At 53.3% G+C, this 19,117-nt stretch overlaps 1 protein-coding gene across 4 annotated transcripts in view; it reads left to right on the forward strand.

Annotated features, from left to right (window-relative positions):
- The window catches only part of TPCN1 (two pore segment channel 1), a 53,669-nt gene that overhangs the window by 19,440 nt on the left and 15,112 nt on the right, over positions 1-19,117 (forward strand). For all 4 annotated transcript variants that reach the window (XM_033098186.1, XM_033098183.1, XM_033098188.1 and 1 more), the window contains 12 exons: positions 5,113-5,240; positions 9,960-10,136; positions 10,578-10,691; positions 11,493-11,623; positions 12,488-12,576; positions 14,004-14,038; positions 14,579-14,637; positions 14,889-14,988; positions 17,009-17,125; positions 17,368-17,492; positions 18,357-18,405; positions 18,925-18,988. In XM_033098186.1, the coding sequence (XP_032954077.1) occupies positions 5,113-5,240; positions 9,960-10,136; positions 10,578-10,691; positions 11,493-11,623; positions 12,488-12,576; positions 14,004-14,038; positions 14,579-14,637; positions 14,889-14,988; positions 17,009-17,125; positions 17,368-17,492; positions 18,357-18,405; positions 18,925-18,988 (1,188 nt within the window). The remainder of the gene's footprint in view (positions 1-5,112; positions 5,241-9,959; positions 10,137-10,577; positions 10,692-11,492; positions 11,624-12,487; positions 12,577-14,003; positions 14,039-14,578; positions 14,638-14,888; positions 14,989-17,008; positions 17,126-17,367; positions 17,493-18,356; positions 18,406-18,924; positions 18,989-19,117) is intronic.

The following is a 19,117-nucleotide window of genomic DNA, read 5'->3' on the forward strand; positions in this document are numbered from 1 at the left end:
CATGAGGTTGTGTACGCGTAAGAGAATGAAAAGGAGTGAGGATTGCATGGGGGTAGGGTCCGCAGTATAAACCTTCCCAGAACAGTCACTGCCTTGCATTCTTTCTGATAAGAGCTGCTGCCCCTCAAGGAGCTCACAGGCCTTTTATTCAAAGCAACCTCTTGCCCCGAGCCCCAAAAGAAGGCCCCCATGGTTTTCCCAGCCCAGCAGACCCTGCACTTGCTGGATGGGGGTGGGTCACAGAAGCCGTCCCCTCTGCCTGTTCTTTCCCTCTCCTCCCTGGTGCAGCTTTATGGCCGGCATATGGAAACTGTTTCTATTTACCCAGCACCACCAGGATGCTGCAGCACGCTGTGCTCCAGCGAACGGAAACCTTGGATTCCCCGCAGGGCCGTTTCAGAGGCGGCATGCAAAGCAGCCAGCTGTTTTGCAGGGAACGTCTGGGCCCTGTTACATCAGCGTGGAGGAAGCGTTACCATCTGTGCAAACAGGTCATCCTGGTTTGTCTGCCTGTCCTCTGGATGGGGAACTGCTCTCATACTTTGAGGCAGACTTTCTGTTGTTGTTTTGTATTCTCATGCCTGTCAGTTCAGGGCTTTCTTTCAGTTCCTTCTCCTGTTCCTTGCCAGTGATTTTAGTTCACCTCCTCCCTGGGCTGATTGCCATGATTCAGGGAGGGTAGTTAAAGGGTAGGTGTTGCAGAAATCTTTGGTGGCTAAGGTCTGCGGGCCTGGAAAGGCTACGGACTGGTTTTCACATGCGTGCTGTCTGCTCAGGGCATCTGAAGTGCAGAACAAGACGTTTCCCTGTGGGGAACTTCCCCCAACGGCGCAGAATGGGGTCTCTCTGGTTGCCAAGAATGTTCCGGGTCAGCTTGCTCTGGCCCTTTTGAAACCTCCTGCGAGTGGAGAAGCTGGCTTTCTATGAGGACCAGGAAAACGGCTTCTCCCACCCTCCTGCCTGCTGCAGCCCAGTTGCCTCCTGGGAAGGCGGAAATGCCGAGGCCAGGGCCAGCCCTCATCTTCCCGGAGGAGGCAGCGGAGGGCCAGCTCCCCGACATGCCCGTGCTGAGGTCATCCGGTCCCCTCCAGCTGGGCGCTTGTGGTATGCCTCCACCTGGCCTTTCCAGCTCTCCCGGAAGAACCCACCCTGCCCCAGGCGAGGGTGGTGCTAAGTCCGGTGTTGTGTGTGTTGATTCTTACTTGATCTCTCATAATCACCAGTGTGAGGGCCGGTCTGCACACAGGAGGGGGCTGGGCCTGCAGTGCTGTGATGAGAGCCCATCTGACCGCTTTGGTGGCCCGCACTCTGAGAAGGGGACGCTCCTAAAGATGCGGGCACCAGTCATTTACCTGGGGACCTTTTCTCCCAGAAAGTGCAGAGTGGGCCCAGGTGGGCAGGAGTAGGCCAGGGCAGGGCAACAGGTCACCAGGGCAGGGAGGTGCTAACAGCCACCAGACTCAGAGGCTCCCCAGGCAGACGACCCAGAGCAGACCTCGTGGGTCTCAGTGGGGACGTGGGGACAGACCATCGCCTGGGACTTCGTGCCCCGTGGTGACCCGTCAGGGCAGTGGGGAGCCCCTGCATAGCCCCTCACCTGCTTTGAGAGAGTTCATTCTGAGGAAGCCCATGGGGTCCGTGCCCCCGGACACCACTCCGTCCGCCTGGGCCGCTCACCTCTGACGGGCCCCCTCCCACCCCCACCTTCTTCTCTTTTGAGGACAGTGATTGTCCTCTCCCTCTGGGAGGCTGCTGCGTCTGAGCATTCCTTATTCGACAATGAAGCCCCTGGGAGTTGGAGCGTGTCCATCACCTCTCTGGCCACTTCTCCGACCCAGGAAGATGGAAACAGGGTTGGAGCAGAGCAAACGGGCAGGGAATTAGGACCCACGCAGCACCCAGCCCCGCGTCTTGCAATGCTCTCAAAGCCCTTCTGGACTTGGCTGCGGCCCCTGCACATGAAAGGAATGGGAAGGACCTTGGCTCTCTGCCTCCCATTTGCGCCAGTTCTGTAATCCCTAAATGAGCCGCTCCGACCTGGTGGGAAGGGGGCTCTTTGAAATCACCTGTGGCTTTCTTGAAAAGCCCCTCAGTGGCCCCTGTGAGCTAGAGCCTTTCAGCCGGCTCGTCACAGAAGAGCCACAAACAAGCTATCGGGTTTTGCCTTTTGGGACCTCGTATGCAAGCCAAGGTAGCAAGTACAAGGTTGAATAGTTAGAAGCAAGGAACAAAGTCCACCCTGGAGGGGAGAATTCTCCATTCTTCCCCTCAGCAGTTCGTATCATATTTTTTCTCTCTTTTCTTTTGAAGGCTCTGCCCTGAATTCCTCTTAAACAAAAAGTCCCTCTTCAGTAAATCCTTAAAAGAATTATCTTTAGGAAATACCGAGAGGTCATGTCACACCCCTTCTTAGGGCCGATGGGTGCTGTCCCCCCACCCCCACTGCACTATGCGTGGAGTCTACCCACCAGGCCCTGCAACCACTTCCCCTGCTCTGGCCTCCATGGGAGTGTGCTTCTGGGAACTTCGGGGCAAGAGCTTCCCTTTCACGTGCATTCAGATGTTTATTGAGCACTTGTTATGCCATGCGTCATGCCCCACACTGTTCTGGGCTCTAGGGACACCTCGGTGAAGAAGACAGATGTCCTGCTCTGTCAGTCCCCGGTGGAGCTGGCATTCCAGGCAGGGAAGCAGGCACTCAACAGGCCCACAAGTAAATAAATGCCAGGAGGAAGGACAGAGCTGTGACTTCCCAGGGAGGGAGCCGAAGGCAGCCTCTGAGATGATGAGGTTTGGGTGGCGCGGGAGATGGGAGGAGGCCGGCCAGGTAAAGGTCTTGGGGAGGGCAGAGGGAAAGGCGCTAGCGTCCTGTGCCATCTGTGCCAGCTTGTCGCCGCCCACCCCAACGGCATGCTTATTTATTTTACCTAGGACTGCAGTGTCTCGGACACCAGCTCCTGCCGTGGTGTGTGACGGTGGCAGAGGAGGGGGCACGGGCACACGAGGTCGCAGCACCATCCAGCTGCCTGCCCAGGGCGGCTCCTACTTCCCGTCACATTGTGGCTCCACAGGAACAGAACGAGGAATGTGGTGTGACCTTCTCTGTCTGCCGGGGGCTCAATTCTTTCAGAGATGGGCACTGGCCTCAGAGTGGGGAAATGTTGGCGCTGGGTAGAGAAGGGCCAGCGTGCCCAAGTGCGAGTTGCAACCGGATGTCCCCCCTGCTACTTGTAACTCCATGTTAGCGATATTTTGGTCCTTTCAGCACTACCCTGTCACCCTTTTGGGGTTTCCCCTTCTTGAGAGGCCTGTAGACTCCCGAATTGGAGCTAGCCAGCCTGGACTGTTCCCCCAGCCCTGCCTCTCGTTAGCTGCCTGGCCTCAGGGAGGTCCTTAGCCTTGCTGCACCTGCTTTCCTCTAGTCTGAAGTGGGAAGAGTAATATTACCTTCTTCATAGACCGTGTGAGAATTAAGTAGGTTGAGGGGTATAAAGCACGCAGATATGTGCCATTTATTGCTGTGTAACTAAGCATCCCATCGTAGTGCTTAGGACACACGATACCATGTACTTTGCTCAGGAGTCTAGTTGGGTGGGGCTGGGGGGGGCAGCGTCTCTGCTCCCTCAGTGTCAGCCTGGACACTTGACGGCCTGGAGCATATGTTTTCGAGATGACTCATTCAACTGACGGACACGTTGGTACTGGCTGTCGGCTGGCAGCTCAGCGGGGCTGTGGCTGAGGGGCCCTGATTCTTCTCATGGGCTTCTCAGCACGGTGGCTAGGTTCCCAGAGGAAAAGCTGGAAGCATTTTCATGCCCCAGCCTTTGAAGGCATACGCATTACATCCTCATCCTGCCAGTCAAGGCACTGGCGAAGGCTCACCTTGTTTCAAGAAGAGACACAGGCTCCACCTCGTCGAAGGGAAGGGAAGTAGAGAGTCAGTCCTTCAGCAGCTTGCAGGACGAGAGACAATGCTGTAGTTCTCTTTGCGAAATAAACTCTGCCACAGAATGGGTTTGAAACGTGATTCTTTTTCCTTCCTAGAAGTGGGTCAGTTAAGAGTGTGGGTTATGGGGAACCAAATTTGCATCTTCGATGCTCTTCTCCCCAATAAATTAACTGCTGAGGGTCTTTTGCTGGTGCCATTGCTGACCACACACCAGGAGAGACCCTTGAGGGTTGTGACAAACCCAATTCGAATAGGCTTAAATATAAAAGGACCTTTATGGGCTCAGAGTTTGGAAACGCTGAGGTAGATGTCTGGCTTAGTTCGATCCCAAGGTTGCAGCTCAGGTTACCTCTCTCACTGTGTTGTTCTCTGTGGGCGTCCTTCTCCGGCAGGCTGTCCCCACGTGGTGGCAGAGGCCACCACCAGCAGCAACAGAGAGAGAGCCTGTCCTTCCTAACTGGCCCAGGAAAAGTCCCAATTTCAACCTCGTTGGCCGTGCTTGGGTCAGCATCCAGGCCGGAACCCATCCCTGTCCAGGGGAGATGAGGGCCTCTAGTGGCCCCTGGGTCACCTGCCTGCCTCGGGGGTTGGAGTCAGCCAGAGCCAAAGAATGTTCTCCAAAGTCTGATGGGGCAGTGAAGAAAAGGGCATGGGTAACAGCAGGCAAAAGCAGCAGAAGATTCTGCACCAAGCCACAGATCCAAGTCTTCTTCGTTTTTGACTAAGGAGACTATTAACATGATTCCAAAAGTCAAAAGTAAACCAAAAGATCACTCCCCGTGAGTGACATTTCTACCCTGTTCCCTGCCCCTCTTGTAGGCACCCAATTTCATTGAGTTCTGATACATCCTTCCGTTTCTTTTGGTAAAGATAAGTAGGTAGCTGTATGTTTTCTTGTTGCTTCCCTTTTTTTACACAAAAGATAGCATACTGTATGTGCTCTTTTGCACTGGCTTTTTTCACTTAACAAGAGAAAGGAAACCATTTTTAACTAGCCATATGAACTCTTGCTGTCTTAGGACATGGGATGGTGCATTGACTTGTAGATAATGGGATGTACGTATGAACACGTGAGGCGACTACCGGCCTTTCCTTTTGGCCAGTGGTGTCTTCATGCTCTTAAGCCTGGGTTCTAAGTGGATCTTTCTCCTCTTCCCATGTAGATGGAGGCAGCTATGCCGTCCACGACTCCCCGGCCCCCAGCCTGAGCTCAGAGGGCGACAGTTTCCCCTCGAGCCCCACCGGACACAACTGGGAGATGAATTATCAAGAGGCAGCCATCTACCTCCAGGTAAGTACCTGCCGGTCAGGACCTGGCCCTTCTCGGTGCCCGTCGGTGGAGTAGGGTAGCCGGGGCGCTCTACTGGAGGCCCTGAAATTCACTTCTGGCTTCCATGCTCTGTGTGTGAGCTGCTCACCTGTACGAGGGGGAGAGCCAACCGTACCGGAAGGGCGATGCACGTGGGCTTGTCCTGTGACCCGCGGTTTGTGGTGCCACGTGAGCTGAGGTTCCCTGAGCCTGTCCACGCTGCCTTCCCTTCCTCACTCCGTCTTCTCAGAGGCGCCCCAAGAGGCCTGTTCCCGGTGGGGACTTCTTTTGTATATACTTACTACGGTAGCAGGGGTTTTCTGACCTAGTGTGGGGCACTCAGAGATCTTTATTTCTTTCCAGTTTAACCGACTGCTGCTTTCATGCTTCCTATTCCATGCTTTTGTTAAAATAATGCTTTTTTTATGAAAGTAATACATACTCATTGCAATAAGTTTAGGTACAAAGGGGATGTGAAAAAAACTTGCACCTAAGGCAGGCACTGTCCACATTATTTATTTTAAGAATAACACATAGGTTGTACGTGTTTTGTAAGATAATTTTAAAGTCGTGTGGTATCTACAATTGGATAGTCTGCCCTTTTTAAAAAATAACAGATAGCATATGTAAGCTTTTTTCTCATGTTTTAATTCTTATCAACAAATTTTAATATAACTTGGTACCAGGCAAATCTATCCTAATTCACTTAACTATCCCGACAAGGTTGGATATTTTCATTTTTATATTTCCCTTATGTATTTCCCTGTTATAAATTATAATCCGTGGACAATCTATACATATAGCTATTTCTCTTTCTTTCTTTAAATATCTAGGATTATTTTATTAGGAAAGACTCTAAGAAGCAGAATTACTGGGCAGAAGGAATCAACATTTTCTAGGGCCCTGGATGTATAGTATTGAACATTCTCCAAAGAGGATTTTGCCTGTTAGCTGCCAGTGTCACTGTCCGTGGCCTGTCGCCTAATCTTGTCACTCCAAGGTTTCAGTTTCTGGTGAGATCACAAGAAAGGGTTTGGGTGAGGAAATGGAATTTTTCTCAAATTCATTTGAATGATAACTTTCCCTAATATTTTTCCCTTGAAGCAGCTCCCCATTGTAAGTATTTGTTTTATTTTTTTAAAGACTTAATTAAAACCAGGTATTTATTTGATGCTGGTCCCATTGTCTTTATGTCTCTGTGTTTTGGGCAGTGTCACATACAGCCGTGCTCTTCAGCAGGTGCGTTTGGATTCAGGATAAGGCAATGGGGCTGTTGTGGTGACATTTTAGCAAGGCCAGCCATGCCTATTGATGATGTGGCGGGGTCACCCTCTCCCCTTCTCTGAGGTTGAACAGGTGCAAATCAAGAGACTGGAATGGGTCAGAACCCAGAATTAGAAAGGCCTGGGGGACTTCAGAAACCCTGAGAATTCCTTCTTTCCTTAAGCAGATGGGATTATGTGTAATAAAAATATCTAACTTTAAGTGGGCTCTTGCTAATCTTTCTAACAACCCTGGGAAGCAGTTTGATCACCTCCCACTTTTACAGACTAACAACTAAGGCTCCGAGGGGCTAATTGAGTCCAAAGCCACCCAGCTAGTAAGGTGTAGAGTGTGGATTTAAACAGGATCCATCTAGCGTCCAAACGATGTTCTTTCTTCTCCACATTGTTGCCTCATTTCTATACCCGACCACATGTCTCCACTTGAAAATGGGCCGTGTACTTGTGGCAAAGGAGGTCACAGAAAAGCAGCTGTAATCTGACAATTTTTGTTTACGTGTGTACATATATGCACACACACAAACACATATAGGTATATATGTGTATATATAGCAACACATATCTGTGTATGTGTATGTGTTTGCACAGATACCCGTTCACATCTGGAAAGTTGTTTCTCAGTGTTAAAGGTGATTGCTTTTGGCTGATGGCTTTTTACAACCTTCTATTCCTGTGTAGTATTTGAATATTTTACCAAAAATGCATCATTTAAAAATGAGCAGGAGTTTGTAGCTGTTTTGGGGGTGGGTGTTGCTGCTGTCAGATGGCCTTCCTTTTCCTGCTTTGCAGCTGAGCTGCTGCACGGAGTCACCAGTGCACTTGGGTAATTGGAACCCTTGCTGTTTTGAGGATACCTGGTCCCTTCTCTTCCCAAATTTTACCTGTTAACTCACTTGCCCTCGGGAGCCATGGGCTCAGCTGTCCTACCGCCTCCGAGACAATTCTTACTTTCTGTGTGGACTTCTGCCCCAGGGAGCAGAGAGTGAAGGCCTGGAACCCACGTACAGCTGGCCTGCCTTGCGATTTTTCCTCATCTGGTTTGTGACCAGCCTCCAGGAAACAACACCCGTGTTCTCCTTGGGGTCTGGATCAGAATCCAGTGGCTCGGGTCCTATTTTACTCTCTCCTTGGTGGAGACTTCCTCTTCTCTCTCCTCTGTAGCAATTTCAAGTCCTAGAGTTAAAATCAAGCCCTCCACATCCATGGTTTCCTCTAGTCAGACCTTTATTCCCGCCTATGTGTGGGAAGAAATAACCAAAGAATTGCATTCGTTAGTAATCCAAGCCAGAAGCTTCCCAGGCCACCCTGTGTGTACCCTCGGCAGTGGCAGCGGTGGTAAAAACCACAGCCCTGCACAGATCACAGGAACTCTGAGTGAGGCTTGCCCTCTGGTTGACTGCCGGCATGTTTGTTCCCTTTGTGGGGCCTGCCCCTGTCAAGTCTGTGGTTTATCTTTCTGTTTTGGTAATAACGGTAGTGACGTATCCAGCTTCAGGGAAGTGACTTGCTCAGAATTATCCTGCAAACCACAGCCAAGGTCAGAGCTCCCCACCTCCCGGCTGCTGGACAGCCCAGGGCTGGTCTGTAGCCTGGAGACGTGATCTCTTACGGGAATGTTTCCTCCTAGCAAACATCGATGAAACACCTACTGTGTTTATGCACCAGGGACCGTGCCAGGCGAGGACTGTCTCCCTCGCCTTCCCGTCTCTCTGCAATGGGCTTGGTGAGCTGAAGCCGCCGTGGATTGCCACGGGAGGGAGCCCAGCAGACTGGAACTCTTTCCAGGGCGCCATGCTCCCCATCGGGGCCCAGAGACGCTTCGTCCCGTTCGCCTGCTCTGGCCCCTTCCCTGGAGTAAGGGTTCGTGAGGGTGGCGAAGGTGGCCTCCTCTCAGAACAACAGTTGAATGGTTGGAACAGGTGAAGGTCTGACTGTGTCTCAAGACAGCCGGATGCTTTCAGAGAGCTCTGGGGAGGAGGCTAGTTTACATTCTGGCTTTGCCACTTTCTTCCTCTCGGACATGCAGCCCGTGGAAACGTCTGTTCTGAGGGTCAGTGCTGGGTGTGAATGAGGCAGGCTCAGCTCGGCAGTCTTGAAGTCGGCGGCGGGATAAGTCTTTGTTGTGATGGGCTGTCCTGTGCCTTGTGGGCTCTTTAGCAGCACCCCTGGAATCTGCCCACAAGATGCCAACAGCATCCCCCAGATGTGACAACCTCCCATGTCCCCAGGCTGGATGGGGAGGGTGGGGGACGACATTGCCCCCCGCTGAGAAACACTGAAGCCAAGGTGATGCCCGCAGACCCAGTAAGCCAAGTCAGTGCTCACTAAGTGTCAGCCGCCCCACGGGGTCCCCACGTGACGACGCTGAGGAGGAGGGATGCCCCTTATCCCCGTGCTTCCCCCAGGAAGGCCGCCCCTAACACACATGGTCAGCAATAGCCTCAGGGCGACGTCCGCTTGTATTTCCAAGTGGACCATCCCGGGCTCTGCAGTGTATTTTCTACATCATAGCAGGAGGCCGGTAGTAGTCAGAGCAAGGACGCTGGAATCTGACAGCCTGGCTCTCGAAGCTCAGACACTAAGCCCCCTCCCTGTGCTTCGATGTTCTCAGCTCTGTCCAATGGGATAATAACAGAGCCGGCCTGAAAGGGATTTTGTGAGGATGGAGGCCCAGGGCTCAGGCCCGGGGCCAGACGCGGCGCTCGCTCGGGCCTGGCTGCTGTTACTCCTGAGACGCAAGAGTCCAGAGCGGGGCCGTCATTTTGCAGGAAATTAGGCGGAACTAGCACCGTGAATTGGGAAATAGGCTACGGGGACGCCTGAGTGCACAGGAGTGTAGGAGAGGTACCCCCTGGCTTCTTTTTTCCTCTCAACGTTGCTATAACATAATAATAATAGCTAATATCTGTGGGGAGCTTACTGTGTGCCAGGCACCGTCCTCAGTGTCTTACAGGGGCCCTACGAGGAAGGACTAGGGTTTTCCTGTTGATAGCTGAAGAAGGTGGAGGAACTTTCTCAGGGTTACGTCGGGAGGCGTGGGGAAGGCAGGACGCATCCGAGCTTGTGTACCCCAGATCCCCCCGGCTCTTTACATTCCGCAGACACTTCCGAGAGTGAGAATTTGGCCTCTACAGGGACCAGATGCACCCGCATCTCTTTACTTTCTCTCTGACTTTGTATTCTTTGATTCCTCCAAGGGGTTTTTAGGAAGGCAGCCAATCTTTCGAGCCCCGTCAGCAGGTAAGAGTGAGACTTGACTAGTGCGCAGAACTGTGAAGATAATACTTTCGATTTTCCACCGTCTTCCGACTCTGGCCCAAATCTCTTCTGACCTACCGAGGGCCTCCCTTTCTCCCCGGCGCACGGACACCACCGTGTCTTGGAGGCTCGCTCGCCCACATGGCTCTTGTTTCTTCAGGAAGGCGAGAATAACGACAAGTTCTTCACCCACCCCAAGAATGCTGTCGCGCTGGCGGCCTACCTCTTCGCACACAACCACCTTTTCTACCTGATGGAGCTCTTCACGGCCCTGCTTCTGCTGCTGCTGTCCCTGTGTGAGGCCCCCGCTGTCCCCGCACTCCGGCTTGGCATCTACGTGAGTGTCCAGGTCGCTAGGGCCCGCTGCTCTCTGTGGGCAAGTGCCACCAACCGTCTCTCAGGCTCACTCAGGCCTGAAAGGGAACATTCTGGAAGGGCACACACTGCAAATGGATTTAAAACAGAGAGGCCGTGGGAGGTCATCGAGGCCTCGGGAACAGCAGGGACCTACTCCACGGGCCTTGCCTGGGGTCCCCTGTGGAGTGAATGCACTTTCCCTAGTCTCGTTGGGACTCTGTTCACTCAGGAATGCCAGGGAGGGCGCCACCTGATTGTGTCACTTACAACCAGTGGCCACACCTGTGCTCCAGGTGACCAGTGTGCCTGGTCAGTAATCCCACCCACTGTCTGCAACCTCAGGGGCAAAGGCGGTTGGGAGTGACCGCCAGTGGGGAGGATGGGGCTGGTGATGCCACATCTCCACACCCTTTGCTGACAGGTCCACGCAACCTTGGAGCTGCTCGCCCTGATGGTGGTTGTCTTTGAACTCTGCATGAAGTTGCGCTGGCTGGGCCTCCACACCTTCATCCGGCACAGACGGACCATGGTCAAGGTGACGTGTCTATCTCCACACAGCATTTTCTCCCATGTCCCCTTCAAGCTCTGTCTTGAGTTCCATTCCAAATCCCCCCGGGGGCCTAGTCCTGCGCTCAGAAGGGTGACTCCTGGCCCCCGTCCTTGCCGTGCTTCCCAGCCTTGCACAGCCGTGCTCCAGATGTCACCGTCCTGCTAACAGTAGCTAATGTGATTTCGTATGTGTGCGTGCCAAGCACCGGCACGGTAACCTTTGCGGGAGATGTACTATTCCTAGTTCACGTGCAGCCAGCCGGCAGAGTGGGATCTACTTTCTGGAGAGTCAGGATTGACACCCAGGTCTGTCTGGCCTCCAAGCCCTCGCTGCCCAGTGACCAGTATTATACACCTTCTGTCTGTGCAGTAGAGACAGGTGTAAGTAGGAGTATGTCCATGCGGCACTTCGCAGTGTAAAACGCATGCACGCCGGTCCAGAGAACGTGCCTGGACAATGGGAGATGAAGATGCGCTGCAGACCTCAGGGTCCTTCGCGGTACAAGTCATTGCGGGTGGCCGTGGCCGGGCAGAGTGGCGCCTCTGCTCAGTGAATACCATCTGACGAGCTGCTGGGAGCGTTCTCCCTCGGGTTCATTGTCCTGGGGCCACACACCTGTGCCAGCAGCCGAGGGTTCTTCTCCGGCGGCTGCTGAATGTTGGGGAAGGTACGAGAGAGCTGGAGAGGAGGGAAGGGCCTCCTGAGGCCAGAGCGGGCAGCAGCTAGCCAGCCCTCAGGTCAGGGCGCTGGAGGCGCTGACGGTGCTGCCTGTCCGTCCGTCCTCAGACTTCCGTGCTGGTGGTGCAGTTCATCGAGGCCATCGTGGTGTTGGTACGGCAGACGTCCCACGTGCGGGTGACCCGGGCACTGCGCTGCATTTTCCTGGTGGACTGTCGGTACTGCGGTGGCGTCCGGCGGTAAGGCCTGGGGGGGAGCCGCCCACACAGTTGCTGTCCTGGCCTGGCCTGGACCTCTGGGCCAGTGGAGCAGGACCCAGTGAGTCAAGTGATGACAGGGTCCATCCTGCACCCTGGTAGACGCTCAGCACACACTTCCTTCGGCCGCTTGACCCCCCGGAGGAGGGCGGCCTTCTGGCTGACACTGAGGTCACCCGGTCCAGGGCTGTTTGCCATCTTACCCACAGCCTCCTGGGGCTGACTTCTCTCTCCAACACATGATCTGCCCGAACGCAGCAGCAGCGGCAGCCTAAAGCAGGCGACGTGGCTACGGCCAGGCTGTCCTGGACCTCCCCCGAGACCCGGCCACTGACCTCACACCAGGCCGTCAGCCTAGAGTTCAGCTTGGTTCGGATGTCTCCATCAGGAAAATCTCTTGGCTGGGCTACTGCTGATGAGAGTAGGCGAGCAATTCATTCGTGCCCATCCTCAAGACGGGGCACCTGTGTCCTAGGACTAGGTGGCCTCGAACTTCTTGTGCATCCCACCCCTCGAGAAGCTGACCTTTGCGCCTAAGGTCGTGCCCTTGGCCTTGTGCTGTTCCCTCCCTCGCACAGTGTGCTCACCTGCCTGGTCTCTGTAAGCAGGCGGCGGCAGCGGCTTTGTATGCCAAGTTCCTCCCTTCCCCCACTTGAGTAGGAAGTCTCCTAGGACAACACAGCGTCTGATGTCACAGGCCAGGGTGCAGTGGGGTGTGGTGTTCTATGAGCCAGGAGCACCAGGCCCCCGTCTGGACAGGCATGGAGCCCCGCGGAGGCTCCCAGGCTGGCTCCCAGAGCCCCGCCCCCCACGCCTCACCCCTCCTCGCCCCGTCTTTCTCCCCAGCAACCTTCGGCAGATCTTCCAGTCCCTGCCACCCTTCATGGACATCCTCCTGCTGCTGCTCTTCTTCATGGTCATTTTCGCCATTCTTGGTGAGTCCCCTGCACCCCAAGACCCAGGCGGTCAGGCAAAAAGCAAATGTGTGGCGGGAGAAAATTTCACTTTGACAGTTTTAGAAATTGAGAAAGGTTTTCCAAATGATACAGACACCCGTGGACCCCCACTTAGGAAGTGAAGAATCAGAAATAAAAGGGAAGCCCCTTTTGTATCCTTCCACGATCTCCGTTTTCCCCCCAGAGGTACGCACGTCCTAAGCTTAGCATTTGTGTGCGTGTCTTTCGAGTATCACTTTATAGTGACACTTCCTTAAGCAACAAGTCTTATTGCTTTGAAGATTAAAAAAATTTCTATCAGCGGTTAGGTATTGGGTGTCTCCCCGCCTGCAAGGTGCAGCATTATGTGTTTGAAGTTTACTCTTGTTGATACATGTCAATGTTGTTCATTCATTTTCACTGGAGTGTGGTGAACATACCCAGATTTATTTATCTGCTCCGCTGCTGGGCATTTTTCACTATCACAAATCATACCGCATTGAACGCTCTCGTGTGTCCTGGCGGATACATGCGTGACAGTTTCTATGTGGCCTATACCTGGTACATTAGGGTCTGCACACGTCAGCTTCTCTAGATAGAAAAACAAGATCATGGCTTTTCTAACCCCGAGGAGGCCTTGCGTCTTCAGATGAGGCCACGTATTTATACGACACCCACATCCAGACACAGGGCGTGGACAGTGGGGACCCTGAAAATGGCAAAGACGCCGTAGGTCCCTTCTGTCATCCTGGGAAGGTGAAGACAATGAAACCAAAGCGCTCTGAGTCTAAGGCCAGCTCCCAGGCCCTGTGACTGATCTCTTCTGAGGTGTTGGCTCCCTCTTCCTCTTCCCTCTGCCCCAGTCGTTAGAATTTCCTTTGTGCTTCGAGGGGGTTGACTTCCCCTGAGGGCAGAGTTTCTCCCTTTTCCCACTCAGGATTTCAAGGACTCGGGGGAAAAGCTCATCCCGAGAGGGAGGAAATGAATGGTTTTCCCCTCCCAGGAGCCCTGGCTGCAGGGGAGCAGTGGGGTTCCTTTGGCATTGTTACTTGGCTGTTGTGTTTTCAGAACCAAAGGTTGTAAACCAGCATCTGGATTCCAAATCAGGCCTGTGGATGAATTGGTTGGGTCTGAAAATGTTGAGCCAGCATTTTAAAATTGGATTTTTACACAAAGATACAGATGTCCAGGCCTTTTAAATAAGAGACTTGATGGTCCTGGGGCCCCATTTCCAAACAGCTGCATTTATATCCAGTGCCCGGCAGCACCTGCTCCCTTTAGACAGAGCACATGTTCTCCAGGTGCCACAGCCCCCACCACTCCCTCGCTCCACGGCTCTCATTTACGTTTTTTGATCCAATCCTTTTGACGTCTGGGTTTAGGACCTCTGCTCTAACCCCCTTTTCAATGTTTCCCACCACCTTTAGGTTTCTACTTGTTCTCCCCGAACCCTTCAGACCCCGTAAGTAATCGCTATGTTTTATCTGTTTCTTCCTTTATGTGAGGCCTTCCCCCTCAGACAAGGTGGCTGGACTGACCCCTAGCCACATTAGGAAGGTGCCCTGCCTGGTTTCTCATCACAGCTTATGGCCCCTGAACATCGCCATGACCCAGACTTGAGCCATTTCCTCCCTTGAGCGCTGAGGGGATCCCCTTTCCTGTCCTGAGACGCATGTTTCTAGGATCAGAGTTGGAACATGGGAACATTTTGGAGGAGCAGTGGAGGAGAGCCAAGTTAATTGTGCAAATGTGTGATCCTCTAAGAGAAAGTCAAGTTGTCTGCTTCTGCCAGAAGCACGGAGTTCAGGAAGGTGGAGGGATCCGCACTCCACGTTTGCTCGTCCCTCTGCCATCCCGCAGGGACTCCTTGGGAGGAGGCAGAGTTGGGCGGGGGAGAGAGGAAAGGACAGAGTGCTCCCGGTGGCCCGTTGCAGCCAGTTCCTGGCTGCTGTGTGCGCTCCGGCTGGCGCCAACGTGCTCTTCTGCCTCCTTCCCTGGACAGTACTTCAGCACCCTGGAGAGCAGCATTGTCAGTCTGTTCGTCCTTCTGACCACGGCCAAGTGAGTTTGGGCTCTGCTCTGGCTCCTCCTGCCCTCTGCGAGTGCCCAGGGTCTTCTCCTCTTCTCAGCCCAGAATATTCCACATCTCAGCCCAGACAGGCGCTCGGGGCACTGTGAGGGGTGGAAGCCCATGGACCGAGAGCAGGGGAAGGCGGGATGGGACTGGGAAGGCAGAAAAGAGAGGAGGTGTCCTTAGAGAAGATGGAGGCAGGCAGCCACGGGGCCCTGTGCGTAATCCTCTGCCAATGCAGTTTCCCAGACGTGATGATGCCCTCCTACTCCCGGAACCCCTGGTCCTGTGTCTTCTTCATCGTGTACCTCTCCATCGAGCTGTACTTCATCATGAACCTGGTGAGTGGCTGTGTCCTCCAGTCCATGGAGTGGACTCTCTAGCCCACACTGTGCTGGGCACCATGGGAATGGAGAACTAGGAAATGCCATTGACTGGGGAGGGGGCTCCCAGGTTGTAATCATGTGCAGTGTGGCTGGGGGCGTCCTGTTGGGACTTGGGTTGTTAGTGGTAGCAGCAGTCATGGCACTGCTGCTGCAAACAGGGCTAGAGTTTAAGGCAAGTTTTCCCCGGGACCTTCTCATTCTCACACCAAAAGTATAATCACCATAAAAGCGGGCACTTAGGAAGCCTTCGCTAGGCACCATGCAAAGTGCTTTGTGTAAGGATTAAACGATGTAACACAAAAACCCTGGAGGTCCCGTTATGATTCTCATTTTGTAGATGAGGGAAGTGAGGGTCCCAGGGATAGAATGCCTTGCCCACGGAGTGGCCAGCTTGGAGTAGCCAGGCAAGCTGGTCCGATTTCAGAGCCCTGCTCTTAACCACTCATCCTGCTGCACCCACGTGCTGGAATGTCTTGCGTGTTTCTACCCCATTTCTCACGAACCATCAAAAAATCCACACTCCATTAAGGGGAACGTGAAGTCCCCGCGTACACGGGGAGCTTTGCAGGTGTTTCTCAGAGGCTTAGCTGGCCACCAGGAGTGTTCTTGCCATCAGCCGATCGCCTCCAAGTCAAGGCCGTCAGACCGGTGCCAAGAGCACACGTCGTAAGCACCAGAATTATCCGGGGGAGGCTCTTATCAAGTCTTGCATTTATTTTTATACTTGCGAAGAGCCTTCTCACACCGGTCACCACAGCCAGGCCCAGGATAGAAATGGGAAACATTTTCTCTGGAGTGGACACGTGAGATCTAAACATTTGAAATCTTGAAAAATATTTTTGTAATTCCTCAAAACCAAAAAGAAATATGTTGGGTATCTCTTCATACACATTACAGCTCTTATATACTGTTGTTCGTTTAGCATCATAACAATATGTTATGTGTATTGATTTGTTTTAATTAGTAACTATAGAGCTAAGAATTAGAGTAAGATTTAGAGCTGTGAAAATTCAGGGCAGGGGTCTGCAAAGCGCAGCCTGCTGACCAAAGCCAGCCCTCTTGCCTGGATTTGTCAATAAAGTTTTATTGGCACACAGCCACGCCCATTTGTTTATACATCCTCTCCGGCTGGTTTCATGCTATAATTGCAGGGTTGAGTGGTTTCGACAGAGACCATCTGGCCTTCAGAGCCTAAAATAGTTGCTATCTGCCTCTTTACAGAGAAAGTTTGCTTGATCTAAAGGAAAAAAATAAATGGGGGCCAATTTGAAGGGGGGGAGGTAGAAAGGACAAGAGAGTTTCCCTGCAAATATTTTTGAAAAAAAAAAAAAAGTGCTTCCTAAAAGTCTCCTTTCCAATTCTGCTGCTGCCCCCCCATTGCCCCCTGGTAAGCAGGCTGTGTTGTTAGTATGCTGACTTTGGAATTAGGCAGTTGCAGAATGCCGTGCCCTCGATGTCAGGTCTCCACCTTCCCGATTTCTGGGGACCCTGAGTGACGCTGTGACTCGCCAGGACAGGGAACATGGGAACTGGGGAGGGCATGTCCTGCACAGGGATGTTCCTTCTAGCTCCAAGGCTGGGAGGGCCCAGGAGGGACACAGCCGCCCCTGCCATCGTACTGAGCTGACCTGGGCATAGAACCCAGCAGATGCCTCTCTGCTTCCTTCTCCTCTTATAAAACGGCCCAGCGTGGGACAAGCTGTCGGTGGAGAGGAAGAACCTGGGGAAAATGGAAGAGCAATGTCTTCAAGGATCTGAAGGGAGAAAATTTACAAATGAATTTGCAATGAAGGGCCTTCCTCGACTGAGACTTAGAGACAAACTTCTGCATCACCAGGGGCAGGCAGGACAGTCTCCCCAGGCCCCCATCTGGGGGTGTGTATGGAAGAGCGCCCTCTGGAGGCAGAGGACGCACTCGGATCCCTTGATGTCCTGCCGTGCAGGGCAGACAGGTCTCTATGCTCTTCCCTCACAGCTTCTGGCCGTCGTGTTCGACACCTTCAATGACATTGAGAAACGCAAGTTCAAGTCTTTGCTGTTGCATAAGCGCACCGCCATCCAGCATGCCTACCGCCTGCTCATCAGCCAGCGGGTAGGGAGGAGTGGGGGCTGGGCCAGGAGGGGTTGGTCTCTGCTCCCCCTCCCTTGCCCTGGCAGTCCCTAAACCTGGCAGGGCCAGCAGCTTTAGAAAACCCTTCGGGAGAACAAGAAAGAGCAGGGTGCCCTGGGACCCTGTGCTCTTCTGGGCACCCCAAGTGGCTGCCCTCAATGGAAAGGGGCAGTCTGGGTTCTGTATTTTCCTGTGTTGACATTGCCACCCTCCCTGTCCCCTAGAAGCCTGCCGGCATCTCCTACAGGCAGTTTGAAGGGCTGATGCGCTTTTACAAGCCCCGGATGAGTGCCAGGGAGCGCTACCTTACTTTCAAGGCCTTGAATCAGAGTAACACGCCTCTGCTCAGGTAAGAGTGCAGGCCAGGTGGGGGCAATGTAGCCCAACAAAGCGTTCACGACAGGGAGCTGGGGCATGTGCAGGCACCGGGAGGTGGACAGGCAAAGAGGATCGTTAGAGACTTCAGTTTTCTTCGAGATTCTTAAACACGTAGACTATGTTCGTCAGGATTCTTTCTGCAAGTGACTAAAATCCAACCCAAATCCAATTCAAGCTGCCTTGACAAATAGGAACATGTTGGATCATGAAATGGGCTGGCCCTCGAGCCATGAGTGAGGTGGTGCAGTTGGATGTGAGCAGGTCCACAGAGGGGACACACACACACACACACACACACACACACCCCTGGCGCGCACACACACACACACACACACACACACACACACACACACACACCTGGCACAGCCTCAGCCAACTGGCCCTGAGACCTCCATGGGCTGTCTCGCTCTGTCTCGCTCTCCTGGACTGCTGCTGACCAAAACCGTTCTTTTCGATTTGAAAAGAATCAGGCCAGCTGTCGAGCCGAGTGAGCGAGCTCTTTTGGGGCTAAACTCTCAGTCCCAGTTGTTTCATGACATCCTCTGCTAACGGAGGCTCAGTCTGCATCCATGGAAGGGTTAGAGTGATCCAGGGCAAGAGAAGCTGTCACTCAGGTAAACTAAGTGGACTAAGTATTCCTAGTACCTGGAGGAGGGAGGAGGTCAAAATGCCTGCAGGTCAGGGTCCCCTGGGCACCGATGTGCTGGGGCTGCCCGATGTTCCCCGATCCTCTCCCACCTTCACCCCTTAAATGTGACCTCAGGCAGGTGCGTGAGAATACTGAAGCTCAGTGGGAGCGTTCTGATTTTTTTGCCTTTTCTTGTTGCTATGACAGCCTGAAGGACTTTTATGATATATACGAAGTCGCCGCCTTGAAGTGGAAGGTGAGTGCTTGCGTGACACCAGAGAGGGAGCGGGCAGATGGCTCCACGGGGGCATGCAGCCAGCAGGCACCCGGGGCCAGCTCTTGCCCAGCTGGACGGCCCGGCTCTGGGCTTGGCATCGTGCAGGGACACCAGGCGGCCCAGCCCCCAGCTCTGCCCGCACACACGCAATGTAGTGTCTTGCTCAAGAGCATCGAATCTGACACCCCATTAGTCGCCATGTGACATTAGGCCAGTTATTGAACATTTCCTAGGCTTGTCTCACCTTGGAAATGGGCTAACAATAATCCCGACCTATGGAGTTATTTTCAAGATTATATAAAAATAAAGCACGTGCATGGCCCATTTAAATGCTCAGTGAGCACTGGCTGGCTTTGTTGTCACTTAGTTCCCTGAGTGTTTGCATCGTTCCCCAAGGTAGCCGGGCAAGCAGGGAAAGAAAGTGGCATCCTGGCCCCCGGGCTAGGTTCTCATCACTGGTCCTAACACCCCTCTCCCATGGCCCTGTTTCCTGGTCAGGCAAAGAGAAATAGAGAGCACTGGTTTGATGAGCTTCCCAGGACAGCGTTCCTTATCTTCAAAGGTAAGGTTCACCTGAATATGGCGTCTCGACAGCCAGGGACAGATGGGAGTTTCCAGATCACAGACTGGAAGAGCACGCTCAGAGAGTGAGTGTGTGCGTGCGTCTGAACGTCTGCGTGTGTGAAAGAGA

The sequence above is a fragment of the Rhinolophus ferrumequinum genome, chromosome 25, assembly GCF_004115265.2.
Source record: "Rhinolophus ferrumequinum isolate MPI-CBG mRhiFer1 chromosome 25, mRhiFer1_v1.p, whole genome shotgun sequence".
Classification (NCBI taxonomy): domain Eukaryota; kingdom Metazoa; phylum Chordata; class Mammalia; order Chiroptera; family Rhinolophidae; genus Rhinolophus; species Rhinolophus ferrumequinum.